This window comes from Cynocephalus volans, chromosome 1 (assembly GCF_027409185.1).
Source record: "Cynocephalus volans isolate mCynVol1 chromosome 1, mCynVol1.pri, whole genome shotgun sequence".
Taxonomy (NCBI): Eukaryota; Metazoa; Chordata; class Mammalia; order Dermoptera; family Cynocephalidae; genus Cynocephalus; species Cynocephalus volans.
In genome coordinates, this window is record NC_084460.1 from 227,055,508 (window position 1) to 227,078,824 (window position 23,317).

The following is a 23,317-nucleotide window of genomic DNA, read 5'->3' on the forward strand; positions in this document are numbered from 1 at the left end:
TAAAACTTTGCATCTGTTTGCCTTATTTATAGGTTAATGATGCAAATTAGCTAATTCATGAACATAACCTATGATATCTACACATAGTCTTAAGTAAATTAACTAAAAAATAAAATAAAAACATCGGAGTCGAAAGCTGACCCTTGGTTCTTATCCCAATTACTATGACAGATACTTGCTCATTTGTATTAACAGTTTGTCTGTGTCGGTGGGAGCCCCAACAGAATGAAAGCATTTGCACTGTTTATGCAGAAGGAGCTTGGGTTGGAGGAAGGTGAAGAAGACATCAAAGACATCTGTGCTGGGACAGACAGGTATTGTATGTACAAAACTGGTCCTGTGCTCTCCATCAGTGTAAGTAGTCACTGGCTGCATTTTCACCAGTGACAGCACGCTGGAGAACACAATAGGAACTTCTGAATACAGTTCTTTTCTCCTCCTGCTTTGCACTCTTACACAATAACTAAGTGTCCAGGTATGACATTCATTATTGGAAAAAGTCCTTGGGGCAGAATATAGCCTGCTGTGTCACTTGTTTATTAGTTACCACTTAGCTTTTCAAGTTAGGGGGAAGAAATCCTCAAAGCACGCCCGCTCTCACTTTAGTTTGTAACCGATTAACCTCCTCTCCCCTGGCAATTTTCTCTTATCTATCCCTTATCCAGCTTTGGAAATGTTGAGCTTTTAGTACACAGGGGCCAGTTTTCAGGACTGCAAAAGCAGAGCCATTTAACACTATAATAAGCTTGCTGAAGAGCTGCAAATGCATTTCCATGGAGCTCTTGTAAATTGCTCTCGTGAATTTAAAATACATTAATTCTGGACATACACAGTGTCCTAAGACAAAATCAATATGGAATGATTTGCAGTTGCAGGGAACACGCAGACCAGAGTGGCACGCACTTAAGACGGTGTGTGCGCATGTGCACCGTTAGCCTTTCTGAGCTTGTCTCCCGGCATAGGGCTGTATTTTGAAACAATAGCTCTGAGTCTGTCACATATCTGGACACCAAAGCCCTCCCAAGCCCTCATAAGGGGCACAGGCATGCATGGTATGGGACAGGGGGAGAGTCTCCTGTGGGGGTGCAACAATTCTAAGGAGCTGACTTGTAAGTGGCTCCTACACCAGGAAACATTCAGCCTGCACTGATGACTGTGGTACTCAGTGATGGAGTGTGGGTGATCATGACTGGAAGCCTGGGATAAAGGAGGGAAAATTAAGTAATTCCGATGGGGCAGCTAAGTTGATCTCCCCTGTGGGCCCACAGTGCCTGAAACTTGCTTCAGGCTAAAATGGGAGAATCCGTTCTTCTATTCATTTGTTCATTCAATAAATAATCAGAGAATATCGACACTAGAAAGAAGCTGAATATTTTCTGATCTTGGCAAATCCTGACTTACTAATTTTTGCTGGATTTTTACACTGTAACTGTCCTTTTTTGCATGGTAGATGGGGAAGGACAAAAAGTAAGGTTTCTAAAAATGTGAAACAAGCAGTAAAACTTCAGAGCAAATATATAAACAGCAGTAGACTGATTCTGCTGTCCTGTCAGGGAAAAAGATCTAAAACACATATTATTCCCAGAGGTTAGGCAATTAGAAACGGGCCTTACTAGGTGGATGAGGGATTTCCAATCAGAACTCCTTCTTTGAAAATTCTTCCTCTCCAGGAGCTGCTGAGGGGTGTGTGTGTGTGTGTGTGTGTGTGTGTTTGAGAGAGAGAGAGAGAGAGAGAGGACACAACTTTAGCAGAAACACACAAGTTTGTCATTTTATCACCATATTGCATAATAACTGATGATCATAAACCTATCAAATGTCTGATTTAGAAGGACCTATAGATCAAATAATAGTTCATTCTCTTAACTTACACTTGAGGGAAATGATAGGGAGTTTATTCATTAATTGTAGAGCCAGTGCCAAAGCCCCAAACTTGTTAATTTTGGACATACAAGTCAGTACAGGTTGAATCTTGGGTCCAGGAAGCCTACAATGCATTTGGAAGTAAGAGTATATTCCATGGGTACCAAAAATAGGGAACTCAGAGGTTCAAAGTTTCCATAGTTTAATGTTCTTGATGGTGAGAGGGAGGGAACTCAGGTGAAAACATCATGGTCGCAGTTCCAGTGGTTCTCCAGTCTCTGTGCCCAAGAGAAGAACACACTGAGAAACACATATAAATCTCTGCTGCTATGTCAGTAATGATGTAGCCACCAATTTTGAACTCACTTCCATCTCCTACGCATCACAGCATGGAGGATCTTTCTGGAGAGTTATTAGAACATAACATAACCACCAGAAGTCACTAAATCCTCTAGCCTGTGTTGGCCCCTCTTCTGGTGACATCGATTCTATTGTTTTATTTTTATTTTTATTTTTTATTTTTTTTTGGTCTTTTTCGTGACCAGCACTCAGCCAGTGAGCGCACCGGCCGTTCCTATATGGGATCCGAACCCGCGAACCCGCGGCGGGAGAGTCGCCGCGCTCCCAGCGCAGCACTCTACCAAGTGCGCCACGGGCTCGGCCCCGATTCTATTGTTTTAAACACTGAAGAAAACCAGGATCAGTGTCATGATCTACAGCAACTTAATCTCACCCACACATTCAGATAACAAGCTGCAGATGGTTAGGTGGGATCTAACCCACATTTCTACCCTAGTACCTTTCAGAGCTCACACAGAATTAGCACAAATGAACAAGGGCACAGGAAAGTAAAGAAATGGATTTACTATTTCATGTAGTATGGAGGAAAAGGACTGGTGACATGGCAGCAAAAATTATATTTCTTCTAAATCAAGTCAATCTTGCAAAAAGCTCTTTGTCAAAGGCTCATTGTAAAGAGCCAGTGGGGAGACCAGAAACAGTGACACACCTGCACACCACACCAGCCCCATCTTCTGCTCTTGATGAGGGCCGAGCTCAATGTAACTGGCAGCGAGACGCCTCTCCCTGATCCTTACAGATGGACACATCCATCAGCATGTCACGGAGGCATCAGTAAGGGATGACTTACATTTTCCTCAGCATTGGCAAAGTCTTAATGATTATGTAAATATAGCTAAGGGCTGTTAACTTGTAACGAAGGAAGAAAATATGTCCTATTCATGGATCAGTTTGCAAGATGTGTAACGACGTTCTCTTTTCACAGCATGGCGTGGGCATCCCTTCCATTTCTATTATGCTTCATGAACTCATCAAATTACTACACTCCACTCGGTGCTGTGATGTTACTATTATCAGAATCGGTACATCAGGGGGAACAGGTAAGGTGGATTGATATCTACCACTAAAACGGAGCGATTCTTAACATACGCGGTAACTGCCAAAATGCACCAACGTACTCAGAGCCCAGGAGAAACCCAGGTGCGCTAAAAAGTGTCTGGAGGCTGGACTTGAGGAAGTTTCAGGAAATCTACCCACATTGCCTTTTCCTTTTCTTCTTTTTCTCTCCATGGAAACCCGGAGGGAGAGACCTCCCTGTCCGTTGACCTGATGGTTTTAGGTATTCCTAAGGAGACGAGTAGAGGGATTGCTAGAAAATATGTTTTGAGAGTCAGAGTAAATGTCAAGTTTCAGAAATGTTATAAATGACAGAAATAAGGGTGTCCAAGGGAAAAAAAATCACCAAGATTTGCTGGTTTTATCAGCCGAGTAAGTAGCCTTCCCAGGTCCTAGGGAGGCACTGCTGTTGGCTCATCTCAGTGACCACATCCATTTTCTTGGCTGCGTCTTTTCCTCACCGATACACGAGAAAGAGACCAGTGTGAGCTTTTAGGATAAGGCTGAGTGAGGCTTCCTAAGGTTTACCCTGGAGCCCCCCTCCCCTTCTTCCTTGGCTGGTCAGGCAGCTGGAAAGGGGCCTTGTTTATGCTTCCAGACTGCCCTGAGGTAAAGTTTTGAGGAAACTGTCTCCTTCTTCAGCCTTTTCTTAAGAAACAAGTCTTGCCGGGGTATGATTTTACTATGTCATCAGACGTGAATCCAGACAGGGCATTGTAAATGGAAAAGTGTGGTTGACAGAGTGACAGGACTAAATGGGCATTATAAGAAGAGCTGAGATTTTGGAAGATAAAGGGTCATAGAATCACACATTTTTAAAGGGAAAAGGGACCTCAGAAATCCTAAAACATAGAACTAGAGCATAGCATGTCCAATATCACAGAGCCACAGATGGCTGAGCCATGCCTCACTGGTATCAGACATGTTCGAAAAGGTTATGGCCTTTCCACATCTGTGGTCGACGTACGAAGTCCAGCCAAGGACCTCACACATGAGAGAAAGAAGGATATTTGTGGATGTCCATCCAGAGAGAGAAGAATGTCAGCAATCAGTGTTAGATCAGGCATTCTTCTAAACTGTACTTTATCCAATGACACCCCAAATCTTCAATAGTAGGGAACAATGCATTTGGAGATGAAATGGATAAAATTGTTACTAAGGTTGCTCATAATTCCTGGGTTGTGAGATACAAGGACATGTCCTTACAGCTCACAACCATGCATTACACCATCCTGACTGCTGTGGTTGCCACTTTACATTACTGAGTGTCCAGTGTTGACAAAGCACTCAGTTGACCATCCAGCCCATGGTCATGGTCTTTTGTTTCATGGCAACATGATACACACAGCACACAGGCAGTACCAATATCACAATAAAGGCCTATGAATGGTGGCAGATTAAACCACGGTGCTGGTGTAGATACCTTCATTTTGAAGTTCTGACCTCATTAAGAACTCTTAGCTTATCAATAAGATGTCTTTATTTTGTTTTAAACAGCATTGTATTTGGAGATGAAGAGGTACAGCTTATTAATTTGCTGGCATTATCACTCCTTAAGTGGGTCAACACAGATTGATATGGATAAAGTACCTGGTTGACTAGTATTTTGGCCTTTGAGAAATTTTAACCATGACATAAATGCTCTAACATATCTAAATATTAAGATGGCGTGTGAATAACATCGTTTTTGATGCACACATTTTCAACTTCCTTCTCAGTCACTTTCCTATTTTTAGGACATTGTGAACAATTCAGGGAGCCACTTGTTGGCTTATTTAAAAAGAATCTGACCCATCAAGGCTCTATCATCAGAGGCCACCCCAAGGTGGGTTTCTAGCTGGCTCTTCTGAAGTGTTCATTAAATAACTCTACTTTGATCAATATCAGAATTTATACCACCCAGAAGGAAAAGGTTATGCTCTGTAGCAGGAATTGCAAACTTTTCCTGTTAAAATTCAGATATTGAAAAATTTTAGGCTTTGCAGATCATGTGGTTTCAGTTTCTCAGCTCTACCATTGTTGCCGTGAGGCAGCCATAGACAGTAGGTAAATAAATGCATATGACTGTGTTCCGATAAGACTATATTTACAAAGACAGGTGGGTTTGGCTTATGGACTGTAGTTTGCAGTATGGCATCTCTATGGAAGCCTTCACTCATTCAACAAATTTTTATTGAGTACCTATAGGTGGTACAGAATGTGACAGGCACAATGCTAGACCTGGGGACACAGCAGTGAACAGACATGGTTCCTGCCTTATACAGAAATGGATATCAGAGAAATAGATAAACAAACAAGTAATTATAAAATGTGTGATAGGTGTTAGGACAGAGAGAGTCTAGGGCACTATCAAGATATGTCTCCTTGTTCGGGCTCTAAATAGAAGTCGGAATGGGTCAAATGCTGAGTCACAGCTGGGCCTGGGGAAATTCAATGTAACCTGTGTTGCCTTTAATTTGGTTTTTTGTTCGTTTTCCCTCCATGGATTCAGACCTTTTGCAGGAAGTGACTTAAGCTGACACCTGAAGAATGAGTCAGTGTTAGTCTGATGAAAAAGTGGGGGGGAGGACGAGAGGGCATTCCAGGCAGGGAGAATAACAGTTGGCAGAAAATGGTTTCTCCAGTAAGCCCAAGTCCCTTGAGCAAGCCAGACTCTGTAGCAATGGAAGGTCAGCCAAGAGGCCTAATTTACATGGAGTCAGGGAGAGGAGGGAATGAATGTGACAATAATCAGAAGGAAGAGAGCACAGAGAAGCAAAGAAATTATAGTAATCAAGGAGTTGCAGAGAAGATTAAATATCAAGTAGTCACATCACTTTATGAAATACTTGCTGGCAGGCTCACTTAGTTTATTCCTGACCTAATTTATTCAAATTTCAGCCTGAAGGCTGGTACTAATTTGCATGTCCAAGAGTCATGTTTGTCTTGAAATCTAAACCCCATCACACTGTAAATGTGAATCTGGAAAGACAGCAAATGTAAATGCCTGCTCTGAATGTTATTTAATTGCATTCGGAAAAGAAAATACTTTTAAAGATGAAAATAAGGAGAATCATCAGCAACTGGCATTAATTAATGTTGGCACAATAGATTGTATACTATGTGTCAAAAGTAAACTCTAAATGATATTCTTCTGTCCTCGTTTATTCCCACACTGCCAGGATCACACCAGGGTCTGTTGTAATAACAAATACAGCCGTGGACTCCTTCTTTAAGCCCCAGTTTGAGCAGGTAGTCTTGGACAACATAGTCACCAGAAGTACTGAGCTTGACAAGGAACTGGCTGAAGAACTATTCAACTGTAGCAAAGAAATCCCCAAGTTCTCATTGGACATACAATGTATACCTATGATTTTTATGAAGGTGAGAATAATGTACAAACTGTCAAGGCACATGCCAGCAACTGTTTGTTATTCAAACCCATAATTTCTATTAAAAACTCCACTTTAGAAAATTAAAAGTTGTGGATTAAAAAAGGAACTGAAACAGCGTTTTTAACTTACTAAAGCATAGGCACATAAGGACATAAGCAGCAGAGAAACACCTAGAATGCATTTATACTGAGAGTGGTTTTTAATCCTCCAACAACAAATTGAATACTGAAATGCAATTAGTGTTTGCAAAATCTTATCTATTTATGCCTTTAACTCAAACTGGTGACTCTAGGAGAAGGGAAATATGCTGATTCTATGTTTCTGCATTCACCTGTATCACAAAAGAGATCTGGTACCCAGAAAAGAGTGGGGACCAGGAAATGGGGAGAAATGACTGGGGGAACAAATTCCACAGGGATGGGTGGTCTCAGAGTGGTGCTTTTATCTCTCAGCCATGAGTAAAGGGTCTCCAAACCAAGTTTAGAGACAAATTGAAGGTGATTGCCAAGTAGCAGCTCTTACTACAAGGAGCGGGGGGGGGGGGGGAGGGGGGATTTTCAAGGACGGATTCTTGTCATCCCAGAAGAAAGAATGTACACAGGGTTGGTACTATTTCTTGGAGGACATTCTGGAAGTCTTGCAATGCAATTGGGTTCATGTCAAAATCCATATTATTTCATTATAAATGACTTTTATTTTCCTTTTGGATCAAACTTAAGGTATTTTATTGAATTTTTTAAAATTGTGAGTGAACATAGGTTATACAAAGGTATTCCAAAAAGTTCACGGAAAGATTTGTATTATCTTTCAATTCTATTTTTCTGCAAACTTTTTGAAGTATCCTCATATTACCCATAAATTTTACTTCAGGTTAGAAAGGTGGTTTCACCGCTTATTGGTTATAAAATAAGGAGGGGGTTGGTCTGATAGGGTTGAACCCCTCTGTCCTAGGCCATTGGCTGACAGCCCCTTCATCTGGAGGGTGATGCACCAATGTGTTTAGGCTGGAGCTTGCAAATGGCAGCCTGTTGGAGTCAGTGTTTTTGTGTTTGTTTTGGCCTGCACAATATTTTTTAAAAAGTGAGTTATTTTTGCCAACATTTATGATTTCTGGAGATTTCACATGAATATCCAGATTTTTGGCTTCTTGAAATAATATAACGTAACATAAAGAAATATGAAATAATATATGCATGGCAGTCCTGGAAAGTCCTGGCCCATATCCAGGACTACCTTCACAGAGGAGGCAGTGATGCTGCTCCCTTCAGACCAGGTGGACCCTCTCATCGACGTTACTTGCCCAGCTTCTGGGACATCTGAGTTTGATCAGCTTATAAAACACTCTGTTAGAGGTGGCTGCAGGCAGCTCTAAAGAGAGAAGGAACAAGGAGAAGCAGACTTCCAGGGTGCAAGTAGCATAAAAGAGACAGAGGAAGGAGAGGAAAAGAGAGGAAATGGGGCCCAGGAGAGGACTGTGCAAAGAATGGATGTTGATAGCCTGCTATCAGCCCACCTGCTTCAGTACGGGCCTCCTGGGAGTACGGAGGGGAGAAGTAGTCTGCTTCTGGGAGCGTACAGGGTGGAGGAGGAATAAGGACATCAGGCTTTTCTCCATCCATTTCTGTCCCCACCAGCTGACACAGGTGAAATTAAGTGATAAACATACACTGGGAGCAATCTGGAAAGAAAAAAGTGATCACAAAGTGTGGCATGCAGCCTGAGGGCTATGTGGAAGGGTGTGTGTGACACACCTGTTTTCTGCACTCAACTACCACTGACACAATGGGCAGTGGAAGAGTTGCAATGTCCAAACCACTGCATTGATCCTCAAGTAGCTTGTGAGTGCCACTAAGGCTTGAAACGTCATCTTCTCCCCCAGCGCCTGTCCGTGGGCCATCCTCCAGTCATTGGAGCAACGTGGGATTGTCCTCAAAGGGCAACTTTCTCAGTGACCCCTCAGTTTATGTCCCCTGGGCATGGCACTGGCTACTGTAGCCACTCAGTGGTACTGGCCCCAGAACTGGGGCGCTCAGCCATGGACACGCCTCCTAGCATATGACATTCGAGTCAGGCACAGCCTCACTCCACGGTCTTGATAGGAAGATTCAGGTGGGCAGGGTTACCCTACCTGGGGAGCAGCTCAAGAGTAGAGACAGCTGCAGAGCGCTTCAGCCAACAGCAAGCCTCATGGTGAAGCCATTGTCAATGTGGCTGGACATCAAGTCACTAAACATTCTTCATTCTCTCTCAGGCCAGGGGCGATTAGATGGAGCACTGTGTTCCTTTACCAGAGAAAAAAAGTTAGATTACTTGAAGAGAGCATACGAAGCTGGCATTAGGAATATCGAAATGGAATCTACAGTGTTTGAGGCCATCTGCAGACTTTGTGGTCTAAAAGGTAAGCTATTCATGAATACCTAGGGTCAAATTCTCCTTTTTCATGAAGCTATTTTCACTCTTCAGGAGAAGAAAAAGGGTTCTAACTCTATATCACTTTGGGTTGAATGCATGCCTTATAATTATTTGTAATATACTTCATCCCATAATGTTTTTGAGTGGACAACACATTACTCCCATTATGCAAATGAGGAAACTAAGCCTCAAGGGTCAAAGCAAGTTGCCCAAAGTCACCAGCTAGTTGGTGACATAGCCAGGACTCGACAGCAAGTTCAATTTTCTTCATCCTGGTAGTGGCTGCTATTTCCTATTACAACTGAATTTATTGAGAAAGGATTCAATTAAGATACTCTAAAATAGTCCACAACCGTAATTTTAAATAGCATGGTCAGGGAAGGGTTGGGGGAGGAGAAGGTGCTATATGGAAAAATGCCACAGGGATATATGGGGGAAGTGCATTCTGGTAAATGCAAATCTAAGGCCACAGGCAGGTGCATACAGGGTGTGCTGGAGGAACAGGAAGGAGCCCAGTGTGGCTGCAGGCGAATGAGCACAGTGGGGACTGGCAGAAGGCAGGAGGAGGTGCAGATTGTGTGGGTTATTGTGAGAATTGTGACTTTGAGTGAAACAGGAAGCCATTGGAGGGCTTTGAAGAGAGAAGTGACCAGGTCTGATCTGCATTTTAACAGAGTCACTCTGACTGCTGAGTTGGAAAGAGCCTAACGGGGTCAAGGGCAGAATCAGGGAGAGGAATGAGAAGGCTAGTACAGCAGTCAAGTGACAGATGGCAGGCCAAGGTGAGAGCAGTGCAGGGAGTGAGAAGTAATCAGATTCGGGAGACATTTTGAAGACAAATCCAACAACATTCATGGACAATTTGATGTGAATTTTGGGAAAAAGGCAGAAGTTAAAAATGAGTCCCAGGTTTATGATCTGAATATCTGAATTATGAGGTTATCGTAATCGAGACAGAGAAAATTTAGGCAAGAATTTGGGGTAGTAGACATCCTGATGGAGGCAAGTAAGCAAGTGGATCTGTGAGTCTGGCATTTAGGTGAGAGGTTTGGACTAGCGAAGTAAAATTGTAAGTTTTGACAACATATAGATGGCATTTAAAGCCATGCAATCGATGACGTAACAAAAAGAATGAATGTAGACACAGATAAGAAGAGGTCCTTGGTTAAATGTTAAAAGTTAGGGGAGATGAGGAAGACCTAGGAGTGGTGGCCAGTGAAGTTGGCAGCACACAAGGAGAGTGCAGCGTCCTGGCACCCAGAGAAGAAAGCTTCAAAGAAGAGGTAAAGAAATTACAACACAATAATGCTTTATTTTATTCCAAGTGGAATTTGAATTCCAGTGTTTGTCCTTATAGTCAACCAATCTTAATATACACATTACAAACAAAATGTATGTGGTAACATTTCTAAGAAAACATTTTAGGAGGAGATAAATTGTAGAACCATTATCCTTAACTACTCTCATATCACAGACTATGTGTTCATGCCAGTCCTTGTAATTAACAGGTGAAGGACAGCTGATCATCCTCGTCCTCTTTAGAAGGTCGTCATTAACACCCCCTTTCAGAGGAACACCAGCTTCTGCTTTTCTCTAGAAAAGTCAATGAAAGTGGGACAGCTTGACCTTCCCTTAGCAGCAGCCCAATCAGCACACAGCCTGCAGGGACACCCAGATTCAGGTATTCCTGCTCCAGGAAATGCCTCCTTACCTTTCTTTATTAGGAAAGCAAGTGAGTCATCTCTTCATCAGATAATATGTAAATGACAAAAGAGGCTTGATTTAGGGACTTCACTATACATACTTCCAAAGAAGAGGTGAGAGCCAAGTGTAAGACAAAGTACCCTGAGGTGGTCTTGGATCCTGCCTTGTTAGAAGCAAGAAGACCTCAGCAGAGAGAAGTCCCCAGATGCCCAGTATTTTAAGGAGGAATCACAAATTAACAGCCTCAAGCGATTCATTTATCATCAACAGAACCACAAGTAAGAGGACTCCGGTGACGGAAGTCTCCAAAGTATTCACAAAACTGCCTGCAGAGAAGAAAGCCCAGGCTTAAGCATCTGCCACCAGAAGAGTAAATCAGTGCTAGATTGGGACCAGCCAAGCAAGAATGATCCTGCCTCCTACTTCTCTTCCTTCTCCTCAACCAACTCACCAAGAGTGGGAGAACAGGGAGAGATGGAAGAATAAAGGAAAAAGAAGTTACTCAGCCCACTTCCACATCTGTAATAAGCTCCAGATGGTGCCAGAAGATGCATTACCTGTGAATGAACTTCAGAGTTTTGATGCTTACCCTAAACTGTACATATTTGTAACTGAACCAAGACTGTTTTGAGACTTGTGTAACTAGTCAGAGGACTTATCACTACCTAAGAGTAAGCAGCAAGCTCTGACCATGTGCTGGGATTTTATTCAGGGGCAAAGGAAGGGCTGCCTTACAGAATAGTTTTACAGGAGCAGTTGTGCGGGGGCAAATAAGGTATGTTTCACTCCAAAATGTAACAATAAACTAACATTTTGTTAAATGCAAAAAAAAAAAAAGAAAAAAAGAAAAAGAAAATATGTAAATGGAACAGAATTCGGTAATTCAGTAACCAATTCAGTGAAACATAAAATACCGAGTTGCCAGCATGCTGCCCTGGTGTAAGTTTGGTGAAGAGCATCAGTTCTTTCTCAACAGGCACCGATTGGCAGCCAGGGAAAGTTCTTGGATTTGAGTTTTTCTCTCTTTAGGATGTTGCAGAAATCTGAGAGAAGTTACTCTGCTATATGAGCTTTTCTGTCCTCGCTGCAGATCTTGGTGACTGCTCTCTCTACAGCCCGCAGGTGTCCCTCCTGGCCACTTTCCTATCCACATTCCTGTGGTTCCTGCCTCCTGCTGCACTTTCTTTTTCTGCTGCTGCTGAAGCTGCTGGTAGCTGATTTCTGCCTGCAAATAGCTCTCTTCCAGGCCGCTGCTGCAGCTTTTTCATTGAGCAGACCCCTTCTGGGCTGCCAACATTCACGCTAAAGGTTGTGGCTGTGACTCTCTAATTCTGTAGTTCTTGGGAGTATTTCTGTCTGAATTTCTTCATGGTTACAGGGCTTTTTAACTCCCTCAGACATCAGTGTTTTAAAAGGTGCATTCCTAGTGCACTGTCCCCTGAAAGACCAGCCATCAAGTACACAGACCAAAACCCCATGCTTAGGATGTTATCGTGTTCCCATCTTTCATTAGCACTTCATAACATCCTCCCTCTGCAGTAAAGCCTGGAAGCTGGCACCCGACACTTTTTGATTTTAACCCATTTACAACCTGCTCTGTGTGAGCCAGAAAAGCTTGCTTTAGGGAAGGGCTGAGAGTACATTTCCAAGCAGCTGCTGAAATAGAGGATGTTAGGGAGGATATACCAATGGTAAGCAACACGGGAAAAGTGATTTCACCTGACACCAGGAGCTCAGGGCCTACAGGCTGCCACTGGCCTCCCAGGCCTATCCGCTATCCCCTCCTCCCAGCCACTATTAGTAATGGCCTGTCCCACCTTGTCTTTCCAGGCAGCCTTCTCTGATGGCCTTTTCTGTTCCTTTAACAGTACCAGATGATCAGATAACAAATCTCTGTGCATCTACCAGGCACTAGGAGGTCTCAGATCTACATGGATTACTACTTATCTTTACAATTACTGTCAGATTCCCCCATAAATCTCACCCCTCAGGGAAGCTTTGCATGACTACCTAGACTCACTCACTCACACTGTGTCATTCTACATTTCACTGCATCACATTTACCACTATTGACTATATTTCTGGCTTGCTTATATATTAACTTATACACTACTTTGTCAATATTAATGCATGAAAGTATATGTTTATTATCTCTCTCCATTAGAATATAAGCACCATAAGAACAGGGAGACGTTGTCTGTCATTGCCATATTCCCATCTCTCGGAACAATGTTTGCCATGTGGTATTCCATAAATATTTGCTAAATGATGAATAAATGAATGAATGAAAAAAATAGCTACTAGATTCTTCTTGACCATGGAAAATGGCCATAGCAAACTGGATTCTTCTTCCTCAGCCACATTAGTGGCTTGAAACTACTTAAAAGATTTAGGATTGCCACCTAACTGCCCAAAGAGGTCAAAATTTCCCTTCACTGTAAGGTCTATAGAAATACTTCTTTTGCTACATCTTCAGGTCCTGGATCTCTTGATATTTAATAGGTGGACAAATTGCCTGGAATAGGGCCACCGACATCATGAGTCACTGTTGGTCTACTGATCTTATTATCCTGAACAAGAGTATTAGGAATCCAATGTTATTTTAACAAGGCTTGGGTAAGGAGAAATAGTGGAATTCACCAAATTATTCTACACCAAAAGGCTGAACTTTCAAACTAATGTAAACCTATGAAATGAAAGTGCTGTATGATGCTGAATAAATGCATTAATCTACCATTTTATAATATGCACATAACCGTCTCTTTCTCAAAGCAAAATCTACTTTAATTAAACCCCTAACATTCTGATTAAAGATGGCAATCCTTTTGCTCTGTGAACTTGTGATAAGTATGTTCAATTAGTATCCATTTTTATAGGACAGTGCTGCCTTTTGACACATGCTTGCTTGCATGGCAATGCATGAAACATAATATTTATTTAAGATTAGGCTCTGCTTAAATCTTCTCTACATCTTTGGTTGTTCGCAACACTCAGTAACTTGTCATTAGAGTAAAGGAAGAATTCAGTGTTATTTCTTTTGACGGATACTAGTAACTTTGGGGAAATATTCAGCCTTTGTAATATTACTTTATCAAAGTTCAATAAAAGGGAGCAGAATTTTGACTTTAATTCCATTTTTATATTCTTCTGCTGTTCCCCACAATGAAGGCTCCGGGAACTGCATGGTGATCATTGATAAAGTAAAAAAGATAATACAAGGATTAAAGATTTTATTCAGTTTGGAGCTGAAGTATTTCTTAACCCTAAAATGGAGATAAATCGGGACTTTGAAAAATTATTACGCAAGGGTACAAGGCAACCAGTTGCAGCTGTCTTCACGCTCACTAGAGAAAAAAACCTGTGGCTCAGAGAGGTTAAATAAATTTCCCATTTTCTCACCGCTGAGAAGTAGCTGAGCTGGGAGTCAAACACAGCACTGTCTGACTCGAGACCCCTCTTGCACCATGCTGGGCTGCTCCTTGCCAGCAGCCTCCCCAGGGAGATGCAAGGTTCCTAGACTCCGGACAGAAGAAGCAAAATGTACACCATTCAAAGTCAGTACAGAGTTTACTATTCCAAACGTTGTAAGCAGATAGTTGTGCTACTTCAGCAAGCAAACCCTAAGGGCACGAGAGTGAGTTTTGGAATTCAATAAAATGTTAAGCAGATACTTATTCAGTAGTATGCAGAGTCATTATTTTGCCAAGAAAATTAGTCATTGGATCTGGGGAAATCAAGTTAAATGGTAAGTAATTCATTTACTACTTTTATAAAGACAAGCTTTAAAAAATGTGTTTCTTATTGCTTAATAGGTTTTACATATTTTTAATCAAGATCAGTGTCTATAGTTTGTTTGGTTCATTCTAATTCTACTCTCCTAATCTACTCGATCTCAATCCTCCCTCCCCACTACCAACCACTCACACGTTAGAGGATCATTTAGGAACATTGACTGAACCCTTTGTGTGGTTGGCATTACCTGTGAGTCGCCTCTCCCTGCTATGACCCCAGTGAGGCTTCCTGGGTTCCCCCTGCTTGATCCTCCCGCCCATCATACCAGGCTCCATCCTCTATCTATCCTGAGTCATTTCTGGTTGGGGGTCCAGTATCCAGCAGAAGCTCAAGTCCTTAGGGTTATAGTTGGACCTCCTGGAGATGAAAGCATGGTTCTCGAACTGACAAGATGATGTGAGGAGCTTAAGTTGAGGAAGTGGACTTGGACGAGCACTCTGAGATCTAACCTACTCCTTTCTCAGAGAATGAAATGAGGTCTAGAGAGTGTAACTGACCTGCCTAAGGAAACACAGCTGCACTGAAACAGAGATGGGCTAGAACTGAGATCTACTGTTTCCTGACCGCTACTCTCTCCACTGTTCCATAACGTGTAAAAAAAGTATTATATTTGTCAATTGAAAGATGACTTGTACTCTATTTGAAAAAGCATTAGTGGCAGCTGTCAAATAAAGAAGGATGAATAATGATATTTAAACAAAGCTAAAATGAATAAGAGGCATTCATTTAAGGAAGTGGATGGGGCGATCATATCAAAGAGGCTACCCAGGAGAACAGTACAAAATCCAATACTTTGATTAGCTCTGAGTTTCCTGGAGTCCAAGCTGGAAATGAAAACAGAGTTTTGTAGTCCTCATTAACTAATAAAACAAAGCATTTGAGGTTTGTCACAAAAAAAATTATCCAAATGTTAAACAAGTGAAATTATCAGCTACATGAATATGGGCAGTGTTGGGAAAATAGAATAGTTTGGTCAGGGCCCTCACCTCGGGTCCAGTTGGGTGTGGTTCAGCATCCTTTGTAAGCAAATTGTGTGTGTGGGTGGGTGGAGTTATTGTGCATACATGCCAATACAGCTTTTTAGTTTTGTTGCTATTCTTATGTTCTGAGAGAGAGACAGAAAGACAGAGAGACAGAGACAGAGACGGAGACAGAGAGAATTTGGTAAGCAGGTGGGTAGGCATCACCCTCAGGAGTCTGCCCCCGCACAGCCGTGCTTTCCAACCTATGGCTTCCAAGGACCTTTTGGCCAGTTACCTAGCTCATAGACCTATGTGAAGGGGTCTGGTGACCCAGCCTGGTGTCTGAAGGGTTTGTGACCCAGTCTGTGAACTTGCCTGAGGGGTCCGTGAGCTCCAGACCCAGCCCTCGCTAGACAATTGGAGCTGTGAGGATTCCAGGCCTTAGTCGTGTAGCAACAAATTGGCGTCGTGGACAGGATTAAAGACATTAGCCTTAGCCATGGCTCCACAGGCAGTATCTTTAATAACACTTCCGTGAAAGAGATAGAACAATTCTTCATAAGATGTAATGAAAAATCTCGATTCTGCCTAATTCAGCATTTCTTTGGGGACCTAAGGAATTAGGGTCCAGGGTTGTACATTCGTGGTAACTTAATTTGATTCAAGGATAGGATTTAAAGTCTTTAAAGCAATAGTTTTTAAATATTAACATGCAAATAATTTAACCAGGAAGTATTTTTAATGCAGATTCACTGCTCTCTCCCAACACCCATTCCCAGTTCTGATTGTGTATTTCTGAGATAGAGACTAAGAATTTGAATTATTAAGAAATTCTGGTTCTGATGCAGGTGTCCAGTGAAAAATGTTCTGAGAAACACCAATATAGAACTAATTATTTGTATGGCCCTTATCCTTGACCAGCCCCTTTGAATATAAATTTTCTCCATCTGGTTTTTGATAAGCAGCCAACAGCCTGAGATTAATGTCTCCGGGGAGATACAGGAAATGCAAAGGCTCTGGATTGCTGATTAAAAAATGATTCCAATGCTTTATATACCAGGCATATAGAGAGTATAAAGGTAGTGTATGCTTAAACTCAAACCATTGCAGGGCAATGGTGGTGGGATGTGGGGTATGAAAAGGGCCAGGGGAGGCGGGAGAGGAGCAGATATGAAGGTCAGCCTGGGAATTCCAGAGCTAACTTGTGTTGCTTTGCCATGTTCCAAAGGACAGCCCTGTTTGGCTTCTGCTATGCACATGGGTGTCTATGCCCAGCCCTGCTATCTTTGCCCACCATTCATAGGAAACCTTCCTGGAAGTTCATTCTGAGTCAGAGAGGTGGGGTTAAAATGGCAGTTCATAGGTCCATGGATTCCTAAGCATTCATGGGTGGGCTTTTGGGGACCCTGGGACCCCTGAAGTTACACATGAATATTTTGTGTGTATAGGCATGTGTGTATTGTGTGTGTGTGTGTGTGTGTGTGTGTGCGCAAAGAGGTTCCAATTATGATTTTCATCAGATTCTCAAAGGGTCCATAGAGGATCTCAAGGATTGAAAATCACTGGGCATTCCTGATGCAGCTCAGGGTCCCTATTACATTCCAGCCTCAGTTCAGTTAGCTGACAGCCTCCATAGTGACAGCTAGGTCACTAAATGTCCCTCCCTACCCAGGAGTCACCCTCCCTGCCTAATCTGAGGATTATGGTAGCAAAGCTGTCAGGATTAATTTCAGCAAATTGTTTTGGGTAATTAGTCCCTTTTAATTGCTCATGGAAATAGTAATTTTAGTGACAAGATTATTAAATGCTGCTTGTTAATGGGTTCTCCAGGGTCAAGAAAAAAAAACCACTGAGATTGCTATGACCTGTTCTTTTCCATCTTTGGCATTCCCCTTGAAATCCAGAAAAGACATTTAAGAAAGCCAGATCCCACTCTGTGAAAAGTACAGAGCACTGGTTTCCTTTTATCCTTCTGCCAAGTGGAGGATTAGAGAAGGAATTTCAACTTTTTCCTGCTACTGCCAGCCCATGTCAGGCTTCATAGACTTGCTGATCATTAACTTGAAAACTGGGGGAGTTTCTAGCTCTTCCATTTGCTAGTTCACCTATTCAGCTAAGTAGCTTTATAACAGAGTGAGTTCTGATAAAACAGGGCCCTAGGTGATAAAATATTTGATTCAGCTTAGAGTGAATATTTTCATTGCTTTTTACTTCACTGAACAAGAGGGTCAGTCTGGCTGACAGGTCAGGGCAGGTTTGCCCAGTGATTCTCCATGTGCCAACTCAGTGGGGGAGTGGATGGAAGGTAGAGAACTCATCTCAGAAGTTTAGGAAGCTAGGAATTGATTGGCTATCTACTAGCTGTGTCATATGGGGCCATTTGTTTGACCCTCTAAGCCCTCATTTCATCATCTGTCAAAGAGGACAAAAAGAATTCCTAGTTCATGGCACAGCTCTAAGGATTAAATGATACCATAAATGCCCAGCATACAGCAAGAACTAAACCAAACAAAAAAGGTACACAATTGGGAGAAAATATTTTCTACCATACATCTGAAAAGGGATTAACATCAAAATTATATAAGTAACTCAAACAACTCAACAGCAAAAAAACCAACAGCCTGATTAAAAAATGGGAAAGGAGCTGAATAGACATTTCTCAAAAGAAAACATACAAATGGCCAACAGATATATGAAAAAATTCTCAATATCATGAATCATCAGGGAAATGCAAATTAAAACCGCCACAAGATATCACTTCCCATCACAACCGTACGAATGGCTACTATCAAAAAGATGAAAGGTGTTAGTGAGGATGTGGAGAAAGGGAGATCCTTCTACACTGTTGATGGGAATGTAAATTGTTACAGCCTTATGGAAAACAGTATGGAGGTTCCTCAAAAAACTGAAAATAGAACTATCACATGATCCAGAGATCCCACTTCTGAGTATATAGCCAAAAGAATTAAAATTAGTATATCAAAGAGATATTTCCACTTCCATGTTCATTGTAGCATTATTCACAAGAGCTAAGATGAAGAATCAGTCTAAGTATCCATCAACACAAGAATGGATATATATATATATAAATATATATATATAAACACACACAATGGAATATTTTTCAGCCTTGAAAATGAAGGAAATTCTGTCATTTGCAATAACATGAATGAACCTGGAGAATGTAATGTGAAATGAAAGAAGCCAGGCACAGAAAGACAAATGCTCCGTGATCTGACTCATAGGTGGAATCTAAAAAAGTACAACTCATAGAACTAGAGAGTAGAATGGTGGTTACCAGAGCCAGGGAGCTGAAGGGGGCATGGGGAATGAGGACATATTGGTCAAAGAGTACGAAGTTTCAGCTAAATAGAAAAATAAGTTCTAGTGATCTACTGCACAGCATGATTACTATAGTTAATGGATATTTCAAAAACCTCTAAAAGAAGAGATTTTAATTGTTCTCATCACAAAATGTAAGTATATGAGGTGACAGATGTATTAATTAGCTTGATTTAATCATTCCACAATGTATACATATATCAAAACATCACATTGTACCCCATAATATATACAATTATTATTTGTCAATTAAAAATAAGATTTAAAAAGATAGCATGCACTAGTATAATTACAGTACATTTCTCCTCCCCAAATCCACATCTTAAAAAAAATCTGAAGTAGTAGAAAAGTCAAAGAAATAAATATCATACTCATTCCCAACTCTGTCTCCATGCCTTCAGACCTTGTTAATGCAGACACATCTAACTCCATATACACTTAAATCCTTTTTAAAATGATGCAGATGCAGATGGAGATTATTACACTGTTATCGGTTCAAAGGGTTTGATGCTGACTTCAATGTGGGTAACCCCATTCTTTGATATCAAAGATTTGATGTGAAACAAATTCTCAATAAAGAATTTGTATGGAATCCAATTTTTCTCACTGGCTCCTCCCTATGGAACAAACCAAAGACAATGCCCTCAAGGCAACTTTTCAAAAGTGAGAGTTTTATTTCTTAAAAAAGATTTTTGTTCTTTTTCCCCTAGTTTCTTGTATATTAAGATTTTATTCCCATTTTTTAGAAATTAAATGCTAATACATTTGCTCTTTCATGTGGCTGATCCTTATATTTAAGTATTTCATTTCATATTTTTCTTCTCAAATTTCATGAGGTTCGGTACTCGTCTTTATTGGTATTTCCTAAGGTCAGTGTTCCATATCTCTTGTCTATTTACTTTACACTTCAGGGGTTGCATTAAGGGCTGCAGCAGGTAAACCCAAACACTGCACCATGGAGTAAAATGCCACCTCAGGAATAATGGCAGGCTCTCCAGTTATACCCTCAAGTGAGAAGCCTTCTCTAAGAACTGGAAATAGGACAGAAAGCTCAAGGCTTCTGTGTCTTGGATTGATGGCATAGAACTCTCCTTGTTCTTATCTTGAACTCGATGCTTTCTTGAGCCTTAATTTAGCCACTTGTGGAGGAAAAAGGAAGGAGGAATGTTCATCATAATTTCAATTAACGTATTTAGATGAAGTGTTTGGTGGGATTCCACAGAGATATGGATTATATATAAGGCAAGAGGGTCTAGCAGGCTGCTTCTGCTTCTACATTACAGAGAAAACAACACAAAGTACATGTCCTTTGGGTTGGCATATTGGGCTAAGGTTTCTATAGAAAAGATAAGCCCATTTGTTTCAGTAATCGTGTTACTTGCTCTTCTAGCTGCTGTGGTCTGTGTGACGCTTCTCGACAGACTTGACTCTGACCAGATCAACTTGCCCCATGATGTTCTAGTGGAGTACCAGCAACGGCCTCAGCTCCTAATCTCCAACTTCATCAAACAGCAGCTTGGACTTCGTGACCAGAGGTCATAACTGGACAGCCCAACCCTCCCCTGCAAGTTTGCAGCTCAAGTGGTAATGTGGAAGTCATATATTATTTGTGCATTTTTATATAGTTCTCATCCACATGCTAAAATCATAATGGAGAGATTTTATGAAATCCTTTTCTCTTAAAAAATTAATTTATTATAAAAGAGATTAATACATTGAATTCAAATTTCACTTTAGAATAAGTTAACTAAATCAGTTTAATAATTAAAAATTTAAAACTCCTGGATTGTGACATTTGGAGTTTCATATGCAGCATTAATTAAGCTCACATCAAAATAGATCAGCCATTTGTAGATACACTTACCATTCACTGTTTCTGAAACCAGTCCAGAAGTTCATGTTAGAACGTTGTCAGGCACTTCTAGGTTTTGGACAAGTGACAGAAATTGATCATGCACATTCAAAATATTTACAGAAAAGAAGTGTCAGTGTTATGTAGGTCTATATGAAAAAGTTACCCTTAGGGAAATAGGACTATACTTCTTTTTTACCCCTGCACGATTTCAGTGCACCACAGAATAGAATTAGAGGTTTACGTATGCTTATGTTTGTGATTTTATCACCAGATATAACAATTCTGGATCACACATTTATTTTCAAATCAAAACTGTTAGTAATGCAAAGAAGGGTCCTCATTTTTCCTCAGAAATCTCAAGTGACTAAGTTGCCTTCTAGAAATGTTTTTTTTTTTTTTTGAGGAAGCTGTATTTTTTTTTACTTCATTTCAATATTAATCAAAAGGCCTGAGGAATTAGTAATAACTGAATTTAGACTTGAGTTCAAAATGTTAAGGTAATCCTTTTGTGTGACTTTGAGGCAGGTCTTGCCCAGACCCTGCCTATACCCCTACCTGTCTGACTCTCTGGGAAGCACAGTGCCCGTACAGGTGGCACCATGCTCCCTGCGAATTGATCCCACCTTGGAGGTCCTTCTAAATTTGACCTACTTGGGAGTTGGAAAGGATGATGGGGGATGGGTGGAGGATGGCTCGTAAACTTCTACAGTGTGTCATTTGTATACATATATTTATATGGTTGTGGCTCAAATAAAGTTTAATTCCAACCACAATAACGATTGTTTGGATCCTAGAGCCATTGTCGTGTGTTGCAGAATGGAGGCATAGGGTGAGATTCCCTGCGGGCAGTTAACACGTCCCAGGCTGGTTGAGTCTGAATTGACCTGCTCCTGGGCAGGGAATGGTTTTCTCTTTTAAGCAGTGACAATAAACAATCCCCTCAGAGGACATCAGTTTGTGAACTTCTTTTGGCAATAGAGATGCTTGGAGTGCAACTTTTAAGGTATTCCAGTAATTGACCATCAAATACAGAGATCAGAGCTAAAAGTAAGGTCGGATACATCACAGTTATTTTATGGTGGGGTTTTACTTTGTTTCACATTTTTTTAGGCTAAGTGGAAACTACTTCAGAGTGATTTCATAAGCCTTCAGTTTGACTTTTATCTGTCTGCTCCTGGGAAATCTTTTTTACTTTCCTTTTTACTGGGAGAAGGGGAGGCTATGAGAGAGAGAGAGAAGAATGAAACAATTACAGTTAATCCTCTTCTCAACTCCTGACTAGGAATGTTAGGAAATGTGTGTGTGTGCACATGTGTGCATGTATGTGTCTGTTTTCCTCGTTAGTATTTCCTGTCAGTAAATGGTGTAAACCAGAAACCTGGGAAGCCCTTTTGATGCTTTTTCTCCTTCATTCCCACATCCAATCCATCACTAAGTCCTATTAATTGATTCTCCTAAATACTCCCCGATCTATCCACCTCTTCCCATCTCCCCTGCACCCTTAGTCCAGGCCACTAGTATCTCTTTTCCAGACCACTGTGGTAGCCTCGCCCCTGATAGTGCCCGGCTCCATTCTTGAAATCTGACTGGGTTGGTCTCCTGCTTCAAAGCCTTCACCTTGGTCTTAGAATGAAAACCAAAGCTCTTATCACCAGGAGGCCCTGCATTCAATACTGGGCCCAGTTGGGCATCCAGCTCACCTTGCCCCACTTCTTCCCCTGTCTCTGTCCTCCAGGCTCATGACCCCTTGGTTCCTCAATTGTATTCAGGGCACGGATCTACAAAGGCATACCCTTTGTAAAGGATTGCCTACAGATCTATCCAGCGGGGTGCTCAGCTAAGGGGACAAGTGGGACTAAGATCTACTCTGTTCAGCTAGCCAGTGTGCCCTAGCTTTGGGTCACATCCACTGAGAGGAGCCTTGTCCTGATTGATACAATGATGTCATATAAGATAATGGGGATTCTTTTTTTTTTTTTTTTTTTGTCTTTTTCGTGACCGGCACTCAGCCAGTGAGTGGACCGGCCAGTCCTATATTGGATCCGAACCCGCGACGGCGCGCGGGGGAGCCTCGCCGCGCTCCCAGCGCCGCACTCTCCCGAGTGTGCCACGGGCTCGGCCCGATAATGGGGATTCTTAATGCCAATGTCCCTTCTCACTTCGGGGCTTTTTGCTGTCTACTCTCCTTGAAGGGCCCCACTTAACTAATGCTCATGGTTTAAATCTCAACTCAAAGCTCCATTCCTCTGGAAGTCTTACTTTTCCTCATACCAGATCCCTCAGCCTCTAGCAGCCCCCACAGTGCCCTCTGCTTCCTCTTCAAAGTACTGATCACAGCTTGCAATTATTACCTGATTTGTGTCATTTAATTAATGCCTAATGCCTAGACTATAAGGTCCTTGAGGGCAAAGGCTGTGCCTGTTTTATTTACTGCTGTACCCCCAAGCACCTACAACAGTGCCTGTCACATGCTAGGGGCTCAGTAAGTACTTGTTAAATAAAGAATGAATCCTCTTGACAGCATTCCCCGTATAAACTCTCACTATAATGTCTCCTTTGCGAGACTCATCCTTTCCTTATTCAATCCCTTGTCAGCA

The 23,317-nt window shown here is 41.6% G+C and overlaps 1 protein-coding gene across 1 annotated transcript in view; it reads left to right on the forward strand.

Annotated features, from left to right (window-relative positions):
- UPP2 (uridine phosphorylase 2) overlaps positions 1-20,407 on the forward strand; it is a 32,633-nt gene extending 12,226 nt beyond the window's left edge. Inside the window, 6 exon segments of the mRNA XM_063076264.1 lie at positions 196-354; positions 3,149-3,263; positions 6,440-6,601; positions 6,604-6,642; positions 8,905-9,051; positions 20,256-20,407. Coding sequence (XP_062932334.1) covers positions 196-354; positions 3,149-3,263; positions 6,440-6,601; positions 6,604-6,642; positions 8,905-9,051; positions 20,256-20,407 — 774 coding nt within the window.
- Positions 20,408-23,317: the final 2,910 nt, after the last annotated feature.